This window comes from Lagopus leucura, unplaced genomic scaffold, assembly GCF_019238085.1.
Source record: "Lagopus leucura isolate 7727_CA_CO unplaced genomic scaffold, USGS_WTPT01 Super-Scaffold_100016, whole genome shotgun sequence".
NCBI classification, from domain to species: domain Eukaryota; kingdom Metazoa; phylum Chordata; class Aves; order Galliformes; family Phasianidae; genus Lagopus; species Lagopus leucura.
In genome coordinates, this window is record NW_024962270.1 from 15,227,268 (window position 1) to 15,247,430 (window position 20,163).

At 41.7% G+C, this 20,163-nt stretch overlaps 1 protein-coding gene across 2 annotated transcripts in view; it reads left to right on the forward strand.

Moving 5' to 3' along the window:
• Nucleotides 1-1,389: 1,389 nt before the first annotated feature.
• TBC1D8B (TBC1 domain family member 8B) overlaps nucleotides 1,390-20,163 on the forward strand; it is a 31,503-nt gene continuing 12,729 nt past the window's right edge. The window contains exons 1-8 of one of the 2 annotated variants that reach the window (XM_042876438.1): nucleotides 1,390-1,564; nucleotides 9,186-9,345; nucleotides 13,650-13,768; nucleotides 14,391-14,616; nucleotides 15,097-15,337; nucleotides 16,640-16,847; nucleotides 18,284-18,448; nucleotides 19,804-19,953. In XM_042876438.1, the coding sequence (XP_042732372.1) occupies nucleotides 1,469-1,564; nucleotides 9,186-9,345; nucleotides 13,650-13,768; nucleotides 14,391-14,616; nucleotides 15,097-15,337; nucleotides 16,640-16,847; nucleotides 18,284-18,448; nucleotides 19,804-19,953 (1,365 nt within the window). In that variant the 5' untranslated portion in view covers nucleotides 1,390-1,468. The remainder of the gene's footprint in view (nucleotides 1,565-9,185; nucleotides 9,346-13,649; nucleotides 13,769-14,390; nucleotides 14,617-15,096; nucleotides 15,338-16,639; nucleotides 16,848-18,283; nucleotides 18,449-19,803; nucleotides 19,954-20,163) is intronic. The other variant, XM_042876439.1, reaches the window with a different exon arrangement.

A 20,163-nucleotide genomic window follows, 5' to 3' on the forward strand; every position in this document is an offset into this window, starting at 1 on the left:
TTTGGGAAAATTTTAGGAAGGTCATTGATGCTAGAAATCACTGTGCTAAGGGACTGATCTGACAGAACAGAAAACTGTAGAGAAGTTTCTGGGAAATGGGCAAGTCCCACTTTGTTCCAAGTGACAGACTGTATGAGGAGTGAAGGCCAGGAGTGAGGCTTTCACATTCCTAGTATATCATTAGGAGAAGTCATAGAGACCTCTTGCAGAGGCAATGGGCTTCCATGCCCTCAAGCTTATCTGTTTGGTTTTGGTCAGCACCAGAAGATACATTTGGAAAGCAGTGTGTAATGACAGAAGGCGAGACCTCTAGTTTCTTCTGGCAAGGTAATGAAGAGACTTGAGAATAAATACTGGGAGAGAGCACTAGGTGTTGACGACTGAGCAGCTGGATGGATGTGGTTGTGGCCCTCCTGTGGAGCTGGGAGTCACACTGTGCTGACCCACGGCCCCAAGAAACCCTCAGCTGTCAGGTGTGTGTGGTGGAGTGTTTCCAGTGCAGGACTTTTAAATGTTTCCTCTTACTGCTTTCCCACAGGACAGCTAGCTCTGAGAGATCAGCTCATGAGGGTAGTCAGCAGCAGCAGACAGTAATATGGGCAGGTTGCCATGTACAGTCTGAGTGTGAAGGCTGTTGTTTCACTCACTACCGGGCTTGATTGTTTTATTATAGCCTAAAAAAATAGTGCTAGTTGATGTGTAGATGATCTGAAGAGCTACTTTATGGGGACAAATGACCAAGTTCTTGCAGACACACAAAGGCACAAAGCCCGAGTCAAACTGTTGTTAAGAAACCCAAAACATCCACGCTGCTCCAAGTGAGCTCGTAATTTCATTGGGTGATAGAGGCAAGGAGGCAGTGCATCATCGTATATCATGAAGTGTAAGTAGGTGGCAATATGTCTGCTGCTCCCCTGCTCGGGGCTGACAAGCAGGTTGAGCTGACTGACGTGCGTGGGCAATGTGACACGGCCAGGCGTTCGGGTGTTTCTTTCTGTGCCCCAGCCTGCCTCAAGGCACATCAGGCTTGGGAGACTAGAAAACAAGCGTCAACACCAAACAAAGCAGCGTTCTTCGGTGATGAATGCTTGATGTTTGGCCAAACTTAGCCGCACCTCTCTGGCTGCCACGAGGGGGGGCAAAACAAAAATCCCTTTGTGAGGAGATTTTCACGGCCGAGACCGACGCCCGGCTGGCTGCACCCCGCAGGGGCGGCAAGCGAAGCGCCACTTCCCGCCTCGCCTCAGAGCCGGCGGCCGCGCAGAGCACGCCGGGAGCTGTAGGCCTGAGGCGTGGAGGACTCCCGCCGGGACTACGTCTCCCAGCGTGCCTCGGGGCGGCGGCGGCGCTTGGCAGCCGGGCCGCGTACGTGGGAGCGGGAGGCGGCGGCGGGTATGGGCGGCGGTGGCGGCGGAGGGCGGTGAAGCCGCCGAGATGTGGCTGAAGCCCGAGGAGGTGTTGCTGAAAAATGCCCTCAAGCTATGGGTGCTGGAGCGCTCCAACCAGTACTTCGTGCTGCAGAGGCGGCGGGGTTACGGCGAGGAGGGCGGTGGCGGGCTGGCAGGTACTGCGCGGGGCGGGCGGTGCTGCGGTGGCCGAGCGTGGGCCGATCCACCGCGGCGAGGTGCCTCGGGTGTTGTTTTCTTCTTCCCATCCCCCTCTTCCCCCTCCCCCCCCCTTTTTTTTAGTATAAATTTAAAAAAAATTGCTTTCCTTACTCTTCGCGTGCACCCCAGCAAGGTGGTGAGGTGGCAGAGCTGAAGCTCTGGGCTCGGCCAAACGGGAGGCGGCACTGACACCGCGACAGGCTCGCTGTAACGGGCTTTATTTCATGAGAACTGTAGGTGCAGACCGGAGTGTCCAGGTTTGGTTATCGTCAGTGGCATAACGTCCTCTGGCACCCCAGCTGGGAGAAGAAATGGCACAGGGACGTGGAGTCACGTTGGGGTGTCACAGAACCTAAGGAGTTGGAAGGAACTTATGGGGATCTCCCAGTCCAACTTCCCCTGATCTGGTTTTACCCATTACCCGTTATCTTGTCACTGCATGCTACTGAAAAGAACCTGGCCCCATCCCTTTGACTCCTGCCCTTTAGATATTGCACCCCGGGGTACTGCTGGCCATATGGCCACAAGGGTGCACTGCTGGCTCGTGGCCAGCGTGGTTTTAAAGTGTTACGAATGAATTGCGTCTCTGGGTTCGTGAGTATGAGTTGCATCTTCACATTCTCTCTAATTGCGTCGTCATAGTGTAAGCTGTACTGAACGTGATGCATTATTGTCTTATTGAAGCATTTATTAATTCTTCCCAACAATGTAATAACATCTAATCGTCTGACTGACAAATTCCACAGGTAGAAATAGCCCTTCCCACCAGAGGAGTTTCATTGGCATGTGAACCACTTACAGGGGGCAAGGAACATGTAAAAAGAAATAACTGCATGATCCCAGATTCCATGCTAGGAATATCGTAATGTTATAGTAGATAATGTCAGGCTTCGGCTTACAACAAAGGATGATGTCTTTCAGCTCTGGTCACCAATCTGGGTTGGCTGTTCTCTGTCCTGTGTCTTTGGAAACCAAAGCAAGCTGAAGCGATACAAAGGTTGTCAGGCAGTGTGGTAAGATTCACCCAAGAACTGCAACAAAAATGAAAGAATGAGAAGTTTGTCACTGTTCTCCTGACCTTGCAAGCATATAGCAGCATGGGAAGAACACCCAAGTGGGATAGTTCCTTTGGTATGCCTTCCAGGATGGTGTTGCATGTTTTGTTTCTATAGCTTTTCTATTTATATGAGGTTCATACAGCTTTTATTTGCACAGGTTACTTTTTAGTGAACAGAAGCAAAAGTAAGATGTTCCTGAATTAAATTGGTAAATAACAAGGGTTAGCAGAAGAATTGGAAAATAACAGAGTTAGATTTGTGTTTGCAGATATGAAAATATTCAAACCTCCTAGGTATAAACTAGCATAAATTGCTGTGCCTGATTTTAATTTCTTAGTACTGTGTGTGACTCAGATAATTAGTGCTTACTTCAGAAAAAAAGCAATGAACAGCTATTATGCTATGCCATCACCTAGGAGAGTGCCAGCGAGAGCCTTTTGCTGTTCTTGTGAGCAGTGTTTTCCAGCTGATGCGGCACAGGGTGAGAGGGACTGGGAAATGGAGCCCTGTGGGAGGAGAGGGGCAGTGCCTCGACATAGCATGGGGAGGAGGGTGCAGAGTACTGCATGGCTGGGACTGCACTGATGTGCTGGCTGAGGGACGGCTGCAATGGATTTCCAGTGATACAAGAATATGCTCAGTAAGGAAGACTTTGAGGAGGGAGCAAGTGAGTATTGAGGGCACAACCAGAAGCAGAAGGTGCAGACCGAGTAAAAGAGGAAGGCAGGGTTTGATGTGTTAGCATGGGCTTATAAAGAAATCCACGCTTAGATTTGTTTGTGTATCCCTTTGGACTGGTACAACAGGGTCAGTTTGTCATCTTTTGGTGATGGCTAGCTCCTGTGGTTTGTGTCCACGCGCAGTGTAGTTTACTAGTTGGTTAGCGTGGATAGAGATGGATACTTTGTGCTGGTTTCGCTTAGCCTTGGTCCTCTCTGCTTTTATACACCTGCTTAGTTTTATATTTCATTCTCTTTTCCTCCTTAGACCTCACCTAAGGGTGCGGATACTGTAACCTGTTTGACTGCTTCTACTTCCTGATATTTCACGTGCACTGTGCTGTCACAGAATCTTCTGCCTGCAGTGCAGCTGTGTGGCCACTTCCTCCAGTCCTTCTGTTTCTGCAGAGCCACTACAGGAGGTCTGCTTAGTCCTTCTAGGGTGTATTTGTAAGGATACAGTTAAACAAAATGGTGTGTGTGACAAAGCGCAGTTACAGTGACAGAAAACTGCTGCTGCGAATGCACATGCTGTACACAAGGTCTAGTGAGATCGAGGAGGTTGGTCATGAAGACATTGTTTCAGTTATATATATTGTTTGGTTATAGGACCTTAGCTAGAAGGCAGGTATTCTGGAGTAATTATATATGATGTTACAAAATACCAGTCTTTCAGTGACATGCTTTAGCTTTTTCCTTTCTGCTCCAGTGTACAGCACAGCTGTGAGAGGAGAGACACTTACTGGTAAAGCACATGGTTGGGAATAATCTTCCCTGCTCACTGAATGTGCTGTGCTTGAAAAAAGGGAGATTTCAAATGTTGGGAAAAATCCTGACTCTTCGAGTCCTAGATTTCCGGCAGCAATTACTGCTATCCTGAATCTGCAGAAGGTTCTTGATGCTATTCCTGCTTGTAGAAAGCAGCCTGTTGTCTGTGTCACTGCTAGCTAGCGTGCTGGCAGAGGAGGCTGGAGACAGAGCTAGGCTTGTATATGCTCTATGAGGAAATTGACTTTATCTGTCAAAGGGCATTATGTTAAAGAACACTTTAGCATGGTGAGTATCAGCAGCAGGGACCTTGCCTCACACAGAACTTCCTATTGGGTCAATTAAAAATGGTACTTGGTGATCTTATAGGAATTCGTTTTAATAGGAATAGCAGGGCAGGAGAGGAAGCTTGGGAAGCTTTGCACTGTAAGTAGGCTCAGTATGTGACAGAGGCGATGTTTGTTCTTTGGAACTTCAAGGTCTGTGCTGTGGAGTTGGGTGTGAGGCTGGAGAGGTGCAGCTTGCGCTTTGGGCAGTTTTCAAGTTGCCACAGAGGTCTGTAGTAGTGTGTCCCACTGTCTTGCTGGTGAAGAGCAAGTATGGCAGCTCTGCTGGCACTGGGAGGAGCAGGCAGCGCTGCGGTGTGGCTGTGCTGCTGCCTTGGGGACAGAAGGGTTGGCACTGAAGGTCATTTTGCTTGGTCTCCGCAGAAGGTGCTGCACTGCCTAGATGTTCAGGAGTTTTACTCACCTCTCTATTTAGCTCTGATTGCATATTGAACTGACATCTATTCATGTTCTGTAGCCTTTAGCTGTGCAGAAGTGAAGAAGAGGAGGAGCTGATGTACGTCAGACTTGCCACTGGACCTACCAAGGAGACCAGTGTTTGTCTTTTTTACAGAAAGTTTGTAATTTCCCAGTTTTCAAGGATATCTTTATTGCCACAAGTACATTTACATATGGCCCTGAATACACACCTTTGTTTAATAAGCTGCCATTGTCTCACCTGAGTCATAAGCACTGGCCAGAATGTACATTGTAAATAGAGATGAAATCCTACTCACAGGAGACTTAGATGAACCTGTTTTACATCTCAATTGCTAAAGAAAATTTGCATCTCAGTCCATGCTCTGTAGTGCCTTAAGCTGAGGTTCCTTAGTCATGAGACCAAGCTGATTTGGAAATACAATTAAACAAAACAAAACAAAAAAAAAAAGGGAGTTTGTGCTTAATTTGAAGAAATGGGACAGGGAGTCTTATTCACAAGTTGACATTCTCCCATTTTAAATAAAGCACACTGAGACAGAGAGGTTTTTTTGGCTAAGTATAGCACTTGTAAATGGCCAGTTGTCACTAGATAAACTTTTTTTTTTTAATTTTAAGTGAACCAAAATGCTGTGTAAATGTATTTAACATTCTGGGATGAGGCTTTATCTTGCTTTTGTAAACAAATATATATGGTGGTGAGGATTTGTGGTTTGGGTCTCTTGCATTGCATTGCCTCCAGGGTTGATTTCCTTCTTTGATGCACAATTTATTATTGACTTTATTTATTATTGACTTTACAATACAAAAACAACTGAACAGTTCATGTAAAAGCCATTGCTTTACATTCTTCATGTTTATGTTTCTTCTGAACATAGAGATGCTGGTTTTGGAAGGTGCTGAGGCTGTTGCATGCGTCCCTGCTGGGAGGTGTCAGTGGGATTCCACCCATTCTGTTTCATACTATAAACAGGTGTTGCTCTTGAACTATAACAAATATCTGATTGAAACGAGTGATATTTATTTTCTGACACAAGCCTACTTTTTTCATAGTGTTTTTCCCCTTTGGACTTGCTTTAAGGTTCAGGTTGCTCTAAGCCTCAGGTTGCAGAAAGAAGCAATTGATGCCAAACCAAACTCTTCCTGCAGAGCTCCGCTTTCTGCATTTGCTGTCTTGCATTGCTTTCACGCTGTGCCTTTTTACATCAGCGTAAACAAACATGGAGTGAAGCCTCAGTTGTACCTGGATGTGTCTGCTTTGAGAGACCCTGGGGACGCGGGGCTGGCCAGCACTGTGCTGATGAAGCATCTCTGTCTGTAAGGAGCTCTAATTCTCATCAATATTTGATGTCCAGTAACACTTCTAATGTAGTAAATCAGGAGAGTGATCTGGTTTTAATTTCATCAATTATTGATCTCAAAGGTACTGTTAGGCAGCAGAGGAGCAAATAGGCTCGTGCCAACTCTGCTTCAGAGCAACAGCAGTTCTTTAGGCAAAGCACTCGGCAGTACTCTCTGGATGTGCCTGGTGAAATAGAAGAACACAGCAGTGTCGCTCCCAAAAGACAAAGTGCTGGGCAGTTATTTTCATGTAGCAGATAGGCATTATTGCCATAAATTGGTACAAGTGAGAGCAGAATTCATGGTGAACATGTTCTGGTGGGTGTCTCTGCAGCAAAGTACCAAGGATACTATGCAAGGCACAGTGCTGGTATGTGGCTTCCAGTTACCAATGAGTCATCCACACTCAGCTCTGAAGGTTTGGTGTCACTGAGGCAATTTGTTCCTGATATTCTGTCAGCTAATGTTTGTATTCTGTTGGCCCAAGGCTACATAAAGTTTTGCAAAGATCACCTTATTCCAAAGCTATTCAGGTTTCCTGGCCCCTTTATTTTCTAGGATGTTTTTCTCTATTCACTTCAGTATCCATGGTGCTTCTCAATGGTTTTACTTAAATAACCATGAAACTGAGAGTGTTTTCTAAAAACAGAACCTTTCTCCTTGTGAGTGTGCATCACTGAAGTTGTCGAAAGCTGAAATCATTCCCTGTGTGAGGCTGGAGAAGGACTTTGCTGAAATCACTGCCAGAAACTGTGGGTCTGAGAGCAGAGGTGAGACCAGAATCATAGAATTGCTCTGTTAGGAAAAGTCCTTAGAGATCATTAAGTCCAACTGCAACTTAACCATACTGCCCTAACTCTAGTAGGTGACCTTCTGAAGGTTGTCCCTAGAATTGGTGTTTGAGAACAGTATGCTGCATATCATTGGCAAGGGATTGGCAAATAGGGTCTGATTTGCTTTTTCCTCTTGCATCCCTTGTGGAGGTAATGCCACTATTTGGGTTGAGCAGTTGCTGATTCTTCTGCTCTCTACTCCTTTATTTCACAATTAATATCCTTGGACTAATGACCTTTAAACCTTTCCTTGTCTGCAGCCTTGGAAGTGAACATTCCCATCTTGTAGTCGGAGCATATTCAGGCCCAGGAAAAGCAGGTGGGACTGCCAGGTCCTTGCAGTGATGCCAGTAACTGCAGCTGTGAAATGAGCTCATCACCTCTTGAATATTTAATGGCTGAAGCACTGACCTGCAGTTGTGTTGTAGACAGCACTGCTGACTGGTGGAACTACTGAAATGAGAAATACTGGTGCAGTTTGTGCCTAAAATTCTGTGATATGATCTATAAAATCTGATGGTCTTCCAAACTGATGGGAGCTCTTACAGCACTCAGGAATGCTGCTCCCTAGTGTGCTGTCACACTCTTTTACACAAGCTGAGCTGTTGCATCAACCTTAGCAATAGTGAATAATGTCTTGGTACCATATCGTAACAAAAATATGATGAGGAGAATTGTAGAAGATAATAAAGTATCTGCTGAAGCAGAGCCAGCTTTGTGACAATAAGCTCAGTGTTATGACTCAATAAGCCACAGCTCTTAAAGCAGTTATGAATGTTATCTGTTCAATGACTGACTGTAGTTTGAATGTACAAAAAATGCTACTTTTCAACAGGTACAGTCTATGAGTTGCAGGCAATGCAAGGTAATAGTTTTGATTGATGAGATTTACTGGTCTTTGGGTTCCCTTTGTGGTTTTTATTTGCTTCCATTTTGTTAAGACAAGGAAAATCATTCTGAAACTTGAATAGCCACATCGATAGGTCACGCGAGGTCTGTGCTGCAAGGGAAATCGTGTTCAGAGGATAAATGCCTGGATAAAATTGAGAGGTCTTGCTTTGCTTCCCTGAGTACTCACAACTGGTACTTTCCTAAGTTGAGGAGGGATTAATGGAAGGAAAGTAGAGTGACAGCATTGCTTGTATTTTCATTGCTGTTGTAACAGAATTTACTTGAACATCAGAATCCAGAGGTTTGTATTTTTTTCTGTGTAGATTTTTCTTCTTTTAGAATTTCTTGATTCTTAGCTTTAAATACAGCTTTTAAGATCTTTGAGCTGTGTAACATCTTTGTTACTCTTAGTGACAGTGATTTTGCTTGTCAAGATAAAATGCATGCTCATTTTGTCAGGAAATATATCGAGAGAGAAGAGAGAGTGTCTTTTTTTTTTTTTTTTTGGTAGAGATGAAGTGTGTTTTGTTAGTATTTTGATGTAAGCTGTGTTTAAGTGGAACTAATTCAATATTTAGGGGCAAGGAGGTAACGTGGTCGTTGTATCTGGTACCAGTAATCTGTAATGAAGTAATGCATCATCACACACAATGGCAGGATGAAATCCTCATGTTCCATGGTTTATAATGGAGTCTTCTGATAGACTTGATAAAGAAAGGCATTTTGTAGCCCAATGCCTGGAGAATGGAATGAACAGGAAAACTTCTGTCTGTATAGGGAGTGTGACGTGGTGTTCTCATGTGAAGGGAGGGCATGAGATTTTCATAAATCAGACATCATGTTTGTACAGTTTCCCTAGAACTGTTTCCTTTGTCTGTAAAACAGAACAGTAAGTGGCTAATGAAGAGGTAGTCCAATCTCTGCTCGTGCTTATTAAAGGCTGGGAACTGCCATGATCCTTCTTAGGTTATCCTCTGGTTTACCATACTGCATGGCTATTGCTTCCAAGGGCATCATCTCAAACTTTTTTACCCTCAGTGTGAAATAATGTGTTTATAATGTTTGTAACGGCTTCCCAGCAGCTTCCTCTGGGAAGGCTTTTCGTTTTGTTCATCTGTGCTTCTTTTTTTCTCAGAGCTTATTACAGAATAAATCTTCACTTGGATAACATTCCTATTCAGTAAGAAAGGAACTGGGAGGTAAGTATGCATTTCACAGCTTTAGTTTTACCAGGCTGCGTGTGCTTTCTTCAGGTCTTCTCGTGGGAACCCTAGATGCAGTATTGGATTCTACATCAAAAGTGGCCCCATTTCGCATCCTGCATCAGACACCGGACTCACAGGTCTACTGGTCCATTGCGTGTGGTATGTACTGTTCTTTTAGAAGCTAAGTGAGTTTATAAAATGAAAAGTTGGGATGCAAAGGATGGGCTGAATCTTACGGTTGGGTTAATCCTCTCACATCATTCATTCCGGTGATCTTCACACGGTTGAAAATTATTTGGTAATCACACAGAATCACAGAATCACAGAATGGCCAGGGTTGGAAGGGACCTCAAGGATCATGAATCTCCAACCCCCTGCCACATGCAGGGCCACCACCCTCCACATTTCATATCAGCCCAGGCTGCCCAGGGCCCCATATATAGTGATGCTCAGGATATTTCAGTCCTGAGATTGACAGTGGTTTATGGTTCCAGTTTTTCAGAATATACCTATGGACCCTTCATATGATAAGGTCAGCTTGCCTGTTTTTTTGCAGCAGTCTGTATAGTACAGAGGAACTGCCTTGATGCTCTCTCAGAATTGCAGGGGCACAATCTTTTATTTTCTAAGCTGCAAAGGAGGTCTGTAATTTGGCATAGTTCAGGATGATGTGGAAAAGTTGACCCTTGAGGGGATTAAGTATAAAAGCTATAGGTATAAATAGCAGGAATTGCTTATCTGATTTTTATTTTTCTACTTTATCTTTGTTAAGAACGAGCCAGCCTTCCTGTCATGATAGCAGCTGAATTCTTCCTCATATCTGTTGGTCTTAGGGTGTAAGAGGTTCTTTCTCATTTGTGTGTTATGTTATTAGTCAGTAGCAAATGGAAAAGAAAATTGACCTTGAAGGTGGAGTACGTGGCTTTTCCTAAAGCATCGTTATTACTAGGTTGATTTTGTTGTTGTTGTTATTGTTTGTTTTTAAATTCTGCAGCTTCCCCTGAGAAATAAATGTAAATTCCCTTACACATACTGCTGAAATACCAAGTATTCAGAGAGACCTCCATTTCAAAAGTTGAGAGAACTCAGTTCTTTGCATGCATCACTGTTTTTTCTTCCTCAGCATGATCTTGCCTTTATATTGAAACTAAGATAGTCACGTGGTCAGATGACAAATGTAACTGTTGTAGGATTAATCCATTTCTTAGGTTTATTAAAAACTGTGAAAAAGTCTATAGTTACACTTATAAGAACCCACATTTTAGTTCATTTTTTCCATGCTTTAAGTTTTTTTAGTTAGTTGTGTTCTGTACAGAAGTGAAAAACCCAAGTCTCTATCTAGACTTCTCTGGTCTCACAAGCATCCAGACCTGTGGTAAAAGATGAGAATTGAAGGAAAATTAGAGGTGCCACTCTGCAAACGTTTATGTGATAGAAGGAATCATAAAGTGATGGAATGACTTGGGTTGGAAGGGACCATAAAGATCATCTAGTCCCAATGCCTTGCTGTGGGCAGGATTGACAACCACTAAATCAGGCATCAAATTAGGGCCCAGGGCCCCATCCAACCTGTCTTCAGGAGTGGGGAATCCACAAATTCTCTGGGCAATGTCTTCCACTGCCTCACCAGCCTCTGAGTGATAATTTTCCCCAGTCATCTAACCTAAGTCTCCCCTCTCTTAGATTAAAACCACTCCCCCTTGTCCTGTCACGATCGGACCGCATACAAAGTCAGTCTCCCTCCTGTCTATAAGCTCCTTTGAAGTACTGGTAAGCTATGATGAGATCTCTCCAGAGCTTCCTCTTCTCCAGCCTGAAGAAGCCCAGCTCCCTCAGCCTGAATAATTCTACCAGTAAATGCAGTGCTCTTGTTGCATTGAATTGTACTGTTTTCTTTATAAACCTTCATTATTCACCTTAAATAAGCAATTGTGCCTTTTCCTGTTTGTTAAAATTAAATTAGCCACTGCATAAATTCTGATGTTTCCTTTTCAATGTTTGGCTCGATTGTTTCTGCATTTCGTGCTGCAGTGCTAATCAGCTCATACTCGTGTTCTTCAAGGGCTCATCTGAGGAGCAGTAGTCAGCAAGAGAATTGTTAAATGACTTAATGTAATTCATAATGTCTCACTTCGAAAGGGCAACATTATAAATGAAATACAATTTGAATGGTTTGTGCATTGGCTGTAAATAAAATTTGGAGACTTGTTCTGGAGAGGTCAGAACAAATGGTGTCAGGCTGTTAAGAAAGGTGCTTTGATAAATGAGTTGGAAGTGCACTCTGGAGGATTCTAATGGCATCAGGTAAGCTCCTGAGAAAACATGAAAGGTAATCTTCACCCTAGGACTGAATTTTTGTCATTTCTGTGCTACTTAAGTACACTTTAGAACAAAAGGCTTCACAGTGTAATTATACTTCGTGTTATGAAACACATTGTTCCTTCTGTGAAGTGAATAAATGGAGGAGGAGATTGCTTTCTTTCCTACTTCCACACAGTGAGGGTCTGAAACAGTACTGCTGAATTGTTTAAATGTTTAGAAATAGTTTCATCTTCATTGTGCCACATCTGTGCCTTTGCTTCTTAGAGTGACTCAAATAATTGCTCTGAATGTGTAGTCGAAGAGGGAGGATTCATTCTGATTTCATTGCTTCGTTAATTACTCTATCATTTTTCAAGTGTCATTGCAAATCCAGCATGTGTAGCACAGCCTAACTAACAATATTTAGATCGATTTCTATTTATTCCCTTAAGGCAGCCTTAATTCTGTGGAGTCCACTGAAAGTTGTTCATTTAGTCTTTGCAAAGTAAATTGAAAAAACAGAAATTGTGCATGGTGTGTTCTTGCCTGGGGTAGTGACAGTATGTGATTGTAGACTGTTTAGTTGTGAGCATTCCTGGGAAGGATATAACAACCAACTCACATATGTTCTAGAATCCTTTTATTGAATCCTATGTAAATTCTTCCCCTCCATTTCCTTCTCTCTGTATCCCCCCATCTGATGGAGTGGAAAGAATCACCTGTCTTTAAGGAGTTGAATTTGCTAGGCCTCTTCTGTTGGTTCACTAGTATAAGCTCTGCTTTATTACCTGTTTCCACCTGCGTGGAAAGCGAGTATGTGAAAAGAGTAAGATGAATTATCATAACCATTTCACAGCTTGTATCTAGCAGTAAGAGTTTTCCCTTCTATTTGAAGCAAGCCACTAATCTGTTTCTAAGTAGTTTAGGTGAGATAGTTGGTGGGTTTTTTTGCTGTAAAATCACAGTGACATTCACAGTGAAGTAAGTGATTGCCTTCTGAAACCTAGAAAAAAAGCACTGTCAAGTGAGTAAAGTAACATAATGAGGTCGTCTTTTCTCTAAGCTATTTGCAAGTGCCATATTTACATTCTGGGAGCATTGAATTTTGTCTTGTCTCTATGTTTTGCATGTTCCTTATGGCTAGTGGTGGCAGATTTTTAAGTTACTCCTCTGGCTTGTATGTAACGAAAGAGGAGGAGGCATTCCTTAATTCCTTAGCAGTGCAGTCCCATAGGGTTCAGAAGAAAAACGGTACTAATTCTGGAGGTGCCAGATGCTGCTTCAGGGGTCATTCAGCTGGTATGAATGAGCCTTTTGTCCTGGCGCAGGAGATCTGGGGTATATGGCTTTCCATCTAGGGCACAGCTCTGCTTCTGTCCTCTTTTAGAACCCTCTAACTGCAGGAAAACATTGCATTGTTTGGAATTAGAATGTAAGCAGAACTTTACTATATAGATGGAATGACAGCTGTTTCCTGAATGGTGCTTGGCTTAGCACCATTAGTGCTTAGTGCGATTAGAAATCTAATTAATATGTGACTTGATAGAGAATGTGATGAAACAATGACTTGTACTGAGCATAAGCAAATGTTTGTGGTAGGCAGCAGAAATGGTTGTTTTATGTATCCAAAGAGAGAAAAATCTTTGCTACCATCCTGGCCACGGAGGTGCGTACGGTGATACAACCTTACCCTTGGGAGGAGTGTTTGTGCACCAGTGCAAATCCGAGGCTGGGAGTTCTCCTGGGGGAACTACTGTGGCTTTGTGATCAAAGCTGAGCGTATCAAAAGCTCATGTTTATTTTCTGATAAGTTTCTGAATGTGATCTCGTGTTTCCCACCTTCGAGGGGAGCGTCCTACATACTAACATGGGTGTGTGCTGGTGATGCTGGTGATGCTGGTGAGCCAGAGGAACTGTCAGTCCCAGTCTGGCTTCAGCACTGAGCCACAAAATCTTGACAAAGCTGGAATGCTTCTGGGGGTAATGGCTAGAAATACAGCTGCGTAAAGAGCCTGAAAGATAAAAACACAGCAGTGTCATTACTGTGATTTGGATTTGTGGATATAAATTACTCTGTGAACCTGAAATTTGCTGAATGTTCTCTTGATTAATGTTTTTAATGAAGTAATTAAAGTCACTTCTATCTTTCTACTTTCCATCAGGAGCCAGTAGAGAAGAGATAACAGAACACTGGGACTGGTTAGAACACAATGTCATGAACATTTTATCGGTGTTTGATTCAAATGAAGATATTACAAGCTTTGTCCAGGGAAAGATAAGAGTAAGTAGAAGGCACATGACACAATTGAGAAAGGCTTATCCTTATCCCGAAGTTACGGATCCGGCTTGCCGACTTCCCTTACCTACACAATTGAGTATTTTTACTTCTAAATGTACACAAATCTTATGTTCCATGCAGACAGCACCACGATATTGTGTACTTCTGAGTGAATAATATGCTCCATTGTTACTGTTTATCTGCCACATAGTTAAATAAAGTTGTTCGACACAAATTATGTCTTGGTAAATGGTACACCACGTGCCTTTAGATAGTGGTCTGGAACTGATAACAAATTATCTCACAATAGTTTTGAGAACCCCTAGGAAGTATATGAGAGTTCATTTTGCAATTACTAAACATTTAGCCCTGAAGTTCATGTGATTAAGTGAGGAAAATAGATTGTTTTCAGATAAGGAAACCTGAAGATGTGTGTCATGCCAAAGCTGTATGAATCTGAAGTGGCATGTGTGAGCTGTAACCCTGTGTTTTGATCCTCAGACTGTTCTTCAAGTTGTAAAATACAATATCCTATAAGGAGAATACTCCTTTGTATGTGTGCAGTTTTTTATAAGACATCCACGTTTATGGATACGTGTGTGAAATAACTGTTCTCTTGTTTTAGGGTTTGATTGCTGAGGAAGGAAAAGGTTCTTTTACAAAAGAAGAAGATCCCGAGAAGTTTCGTGAAGGTCTTATGAAGTTTGAGAGGTGCTTTGGATTACCAGAGCAGGAGAAGTTGGTTACCTATTACTCATGCAGCTACTGGAAGGGCCGGGTGCCTTGTCAAGGATGGCTTTATCTTAGTACCAACTTCCTGAGCTTTTACTCATTTTTGCTGGGAGCAGAAAGTAAGTAAGGCCTAAGCTAAAGCTGGTCCTTTCGTGTTTTACTGTATATGGTTCATATGTGGAAGCATTTTTCTTATGTCATGAGGAAGTGATTTGCCATGTGAGCAGGTGTCTAATTGATAATTGTTAAAGTAGAGTAGCTTACGTGAGTGTTAGTTTACAATTTGCATTTTCATATTAGAGCAAAAAAAAGAAAAAAAAAAAAAAAGAAAAAAAAAAAAGACAGTCCAGACTTGTATTTTGATAAATGGTGTGTCTTTAATGTTCTTTCTATAAAAATCATTCTAGTGGAATTATTTGATAGGAATTGTGGAGAGAGTCTTTTTTTTTTTGTCCGTGTGAATTTGTAGCCATTTCCAAATGAGTTGTGATCTAACAGTATTGTTTAATTATACTTTCTAGTGCTGCTGCTTTTTTGATTAATACAAGGGTAGCAGCTGAAGAGGAGTTACTCATATCTCCTTATATTTGTATTTTCAGTAAAGCTTATTATCTCCTGGGATGCAATATCAAAACTTGAGAAGACTTCCAATGTTATTCTGACAGAGAGCATTCATGTCTGCTCCCATGGGGAAGATCACTATTTTTCCATGTTTTTGCACATTAATGAAACATTCCTTCTCATGGAGCAGCTGGCAAACTATGCTGTTAGGAGGCTTTTTGATAAGGAGACATTTGAAAATGACCTAGTCCTGCATGACCCCCTGCAGATCACCAAGAGGTAACTGCTTATAATCCATCAGTTCTGGACTCAGTCATTTTTAGACAAAGGGGAGGAAAATTCTTGTGTGAGGGAGATCACTAAACGTTGGCAAAGATGGTGTTCTCTTAAATAACTATCTTGTTAAAGTTTGGAATCAAAGGCTTGCGTGACATTGTGACCTCTTATTACTTTGCAGTATCAAAGGCTGTATGAAGGCAGGAAGTGATCAAACCTTCAGAACTGGGCTTCAATTATAGTTTATAGTAGTTTGTATTTTTAAAAGCTGTTTTAGCAGTGTTTGGGAATAGGAAATCAAGAATGGAGCTTCAGAGTCTACAAAGAAGCTCAGTGAGAAGGAGAAGAATAAATGATTTAAAATACATATGTATGTAACTGCATGGCTTTTCTGTACTGGAGACAGGTGATAAAGTCAGTGAGCTGCAGGTTTTCCTTGTTTGTGTTTTAGGAAGGGAGATAGGTGTGTGCATAAATAAACAGATGGTTGGAGTCCTTCCTTCTCAAGGAAAGTGTGATTATTTCTTGTAATAAATTTATGATTTATTTCTAGTTTCAGTTGATGCAAATGTTGCCCTCTCCTTGAGGAGCAATCCAAATTCCAACTTAAATTGTGAGGTTTTGATTGGCTACTTACTGTGAAAAGTAACCAGGAAACCAAGGCTACAGTTGGGTAATTTTAATTAACTAAGTCTGTGTTGGAAAATATTACCTGTGCAAAGAGGAAAGTATGAGAAAGCATCTTCCTGTACATTTCAGCCTTAGCCTGGCTTCCAGTAGCTCCGTTTAATTTGTTCCTAGTTAAAGCCAACTATGCAACAGATTAAAAAAAAAAAAAAAAAAAGTCAAGAAGTCAAATTGTTCTTTCCTTGTATAGAACACTAACAACAAAGCCAGGTTTGGGTTGAATTTCATAGATAATTGGGGTATTTTGATGGGTTGGAAAGCACAGCAGACTAGGCTAATAGTGTATATTTCTTTTCATCTCCCTTTAGACCCTGATTCAGCAAAGTGCTTTGCTGTGCAAGAATGTGTCTGAATTTATTCCTATTTACTGAAGCATTGCAGTGTTTTGTTTAGTGGGTGTGTACTGGTCTGCTCCTGCACTTTGTTACCTCTTCAAGCAAAATGCTGAACCTTCCAATTGACACTATAGTGGAATTGAGAGTCCATGATATTTTACTGTTTCAAGAAGCCTTTCCACAAGACATTGCAACTTTTGTATTTTGCAGGATATTTAAAAATATTCCATTTTTCTCTTCTGTCTCCTCCCTGATTTTCTGCTTTGTTTGCTTTTTAATCCAGAGGCCTGGAGAGCCGAGCCCACAGCCAGCAGTTCAGTGCATTCTTCAGGCTACCCAAAGAAGAGACTTTGAAGGAAGTTCACGAGTGCTTCTTATGGGTTCCTTTCACTCATTACAATGCCCATGGGAAAATGTGCATTTCAGAAAACTACATCTGCTTTGCTAGCCAGGATGGCAGCCTGTGCAGTGTAATCATTCCATTAAGAGAGGTAATGCAAGCTACAATCAGAGCCACTTATACCAGAAGATTTGCACTTGTGTAGCTTAGTGTCAGTTGATCTATTTTTCCTTAGAATAACCTTAGTTTATGTGATGTCATGATTTCCCTCTACTTTTGATGCTGCTTATAGTAATACTGCTTACAGAGCTACTTCCATGTTTCTACACTGTCCCCTGTGTCATTTTTGCCATTTCCATTTACTCTCATTTCTGTAGCTGGGTACAGAATCCAATTTTTCAAATAGTGCATCTATTAAAAAAAATAGTAAAAATTAAAAAAAGCTTACTTTTTGAGGTTGAGTTAATGTAAGATTCTTGAGATAAAAATGACTGGAAAAGTTAGAGGATCTTGAAGATAGTTGTTCTGCTGTGTTTCTTCCTTAGCTCTGTAGTGCCATTCATCTTTTTGCAGTAGTTGAGAAGTGCTGTCTGTTCAAACATCTGTAGGAAAATCCATTGACGTTCTTCAGTGAACAAATACCAGCACCAGCTGGTAGTCTGAACAAACTGAACAAGGATTGTATTATGAAGGACAGCTTTTACTCGTTCTGTATGTTCTACAGATAGACTGTGGAGTCATATCTAAGAAAAAAAAAAGCCTTCTCCATCTCCCTGATTTCGTGTGGTCTGTGACATTGCCACATTTCTGCTGTTAGAGAATTTTTAAGGTTTTTTTGGAGATTTTTCAGCAGCACCAGATATGTGCTACAATTAACCAGTCTGTAAACAGTCTTGCTAACAGTGTCAACATCCATATGTTGTGGGGGGGAAAAAAAAAGAGACTGTTAAAGGAGCTGACTAATTATGTTCTTGTTGTTTGTCAGGCCCTCACTGTTTGTTCTGCAGTACCACAGAGTTCTTTCATTTAGTCTGTCTTCCTTTCCTTTTCTGTAACAATGTAAAAACATCAGCAGTGACAGCTGCTCTACACATTCATGATTATCTTACAGTTATGTGCATTATTAAGGTGTATTAAGTACTCTAACACGTAGCTCTTTCACAATAGCAATTAAAATCAGCTCCAGCCATCACATATTATGACAGCTGGAATTTGTTCTCATGGAACTTGATTCGTTTCATTACTTGTCTGTCTTTTTGATGGCAGGAAAAAAGTAACAGCTCCAGCAGGTCGGAGGCGGCAAGATTTCCAAGTATGCTCCATGCTTTCTGCTGAGAAAAACCTTTTCAGAGATGTTCAGTACCTGGTAGAAAGCCTGTGGCATGACACTGCCGTGTATTAAAACAGCTCCAGACCTCTAAGCTGTAACATAGCCAGTTCATTACTTACATTACTTATTCTGTTTGTGTGGTGCTTCCTACTGCTGTTCCATGTACGTGTGTATTTTTAATAGCTTTTTCTTTTGGAAACAAGGTGGTAAAATGTATTGGGATGGCTTGCCTCGTTAATGCAGCCTTGTCTCCCTAGGTGATAGGTGTGGATAAGGCTGACCCAGCCAACAGAGGAGTCAACATTAGTACCAAAGGAAAAAGAGCTTTTCGTTTCACTGAAGTTAGGGATTTTGAACAGCTTGTCACAAAGCTCAGAATCAAATGCAATGCAACTTCAAGTCCACAGCATATAAATACAGAGGTAAGTCTTCAGCCAACTCTAGTTTCTCATTAGCTACTCTTAGAAATAAGTTTGTCTAGTCTCACTAAGAATTTAATGTATAGTTACCTGTTCTTGATGCCATGCACTATTTAAGTCTGAATCTAGACAGAGAGGGTCTTCTGCACCTCTGGATAACAAGTTGTCTCTTTTTCTGTTTTTTAAATTGTGTTCCCATTTCTTGCCTTCAGCCCCTTTACTTTAAAACTGAAGCCCATCAGTCTGACAGAAAGTTATGTTTCACTGTGCCTTTTTTTCGGTCAGCTGACTATTTGACTCAGAAAGGGGATGGAATAATTACAAGGTTACTTCTGGATGTGAAGAAATCTGTACTTAGTTTAATGCATGAGAAATAAGAAAACACGACCAGGCAGCCCTAAAAAGCATTACTTATTAGAGCTCCTGTATCTCTTCTCAGAAGATTTTCTATTGAGAAAATTAGAATCAGCTGGAGCAGCATCAAGAATGACAGTTGTGTGTACAAGTGTACAACTGAATGCCTTTTGGTAGAAATCAATCAGTGTATCAGACTGAATATCAGTGTGTCTCGGTGTTCAGATTGTGCTTCTTAAGAGTTAAAAGATACAAATGAATAATAAAAACAAGACAGTTTGATATCAGCAGAAATGCTCAGTTGGCAAGTGTACAGCACAGCCCTGGGAGAGCTGAGAGTTCAAGTCTGCTTCTCAAGGGAATTCCCAATTTGAACACCCTCTTTTGGGTAATATCTGCATTGTTTTGGCCTAGCACACTAAGTTCTGTAGCTCTGGGTTTAAGGTGTGGAAAAATAAATATTTCAATGCCCATGAGTAAGAGAGCATGTGAGCAATGATGTTGTTGTTAAATGCATTATTTTTTGGGTTCTCTTATATTGTTTCCATCAGGTTTTGAAAAGCATCCAGGTTCTAATGCTGTTTTAATGCTGTTTAATGCTCTCAGCGTTTCTGTGTAGTTCTGTATGTGGCTCCATTGAAATTAATGGTGTTCTTTTGACTTGGTTGATGATCAGGTCTCTGCCTATTACTGTTTTTCATGATTAATAGTTGTCCTTTCATCGTTAAGTTTTTGGTTGTAGAGATGAATTTTACAAGAGTAGCCTCTTGAAGCCTGCCTGTTCAGAATGGGGACTGCTTTCTATTCATTTATTTTGGAAGTCTGTTCGTCCATCCAAGAATTGTATGCCAGTCTACATTTTAGTAAATCTGGTACCTGTAAACTAATCTGATAAACAAGGATGGTCTGGAAGCAAAATGGTTTCTGCTATGAGTGCTGCTTCTTGAAGGATTGTTTGGTGTTTATCACTACCATTGCTAATATCTATTTAATTATTTGTTAAGGTTGCAGGTAGTTCTGCTTCTGACAGTCCAAAGGATTTTGATGAGATGCCATCAAAGATAGATCTGAGGGATAACACCAAAACTGTCAGTACAGAAGCCCTAATGACTGTCTACCATCCTCAGGATGCCGAGAATCTAGACCCTAAAATGGTAAGGGATAAAGTGGCCAACAGTTTTTGGAATCTAACTGGAAAAGACTTAAGCACATTCAAAACATACTCCAGCAAGGCTGCTGGATTCCTCTGCAGCTTTGCCAGTCTTCTTTCATCTCCATGTCCAGTATTTTCCACGAGGTTCTTCATGGCTCTATTCAATTTTCTGCTCAACTTGTTTAATAACAATGTGCCTCATCTTCCTAGA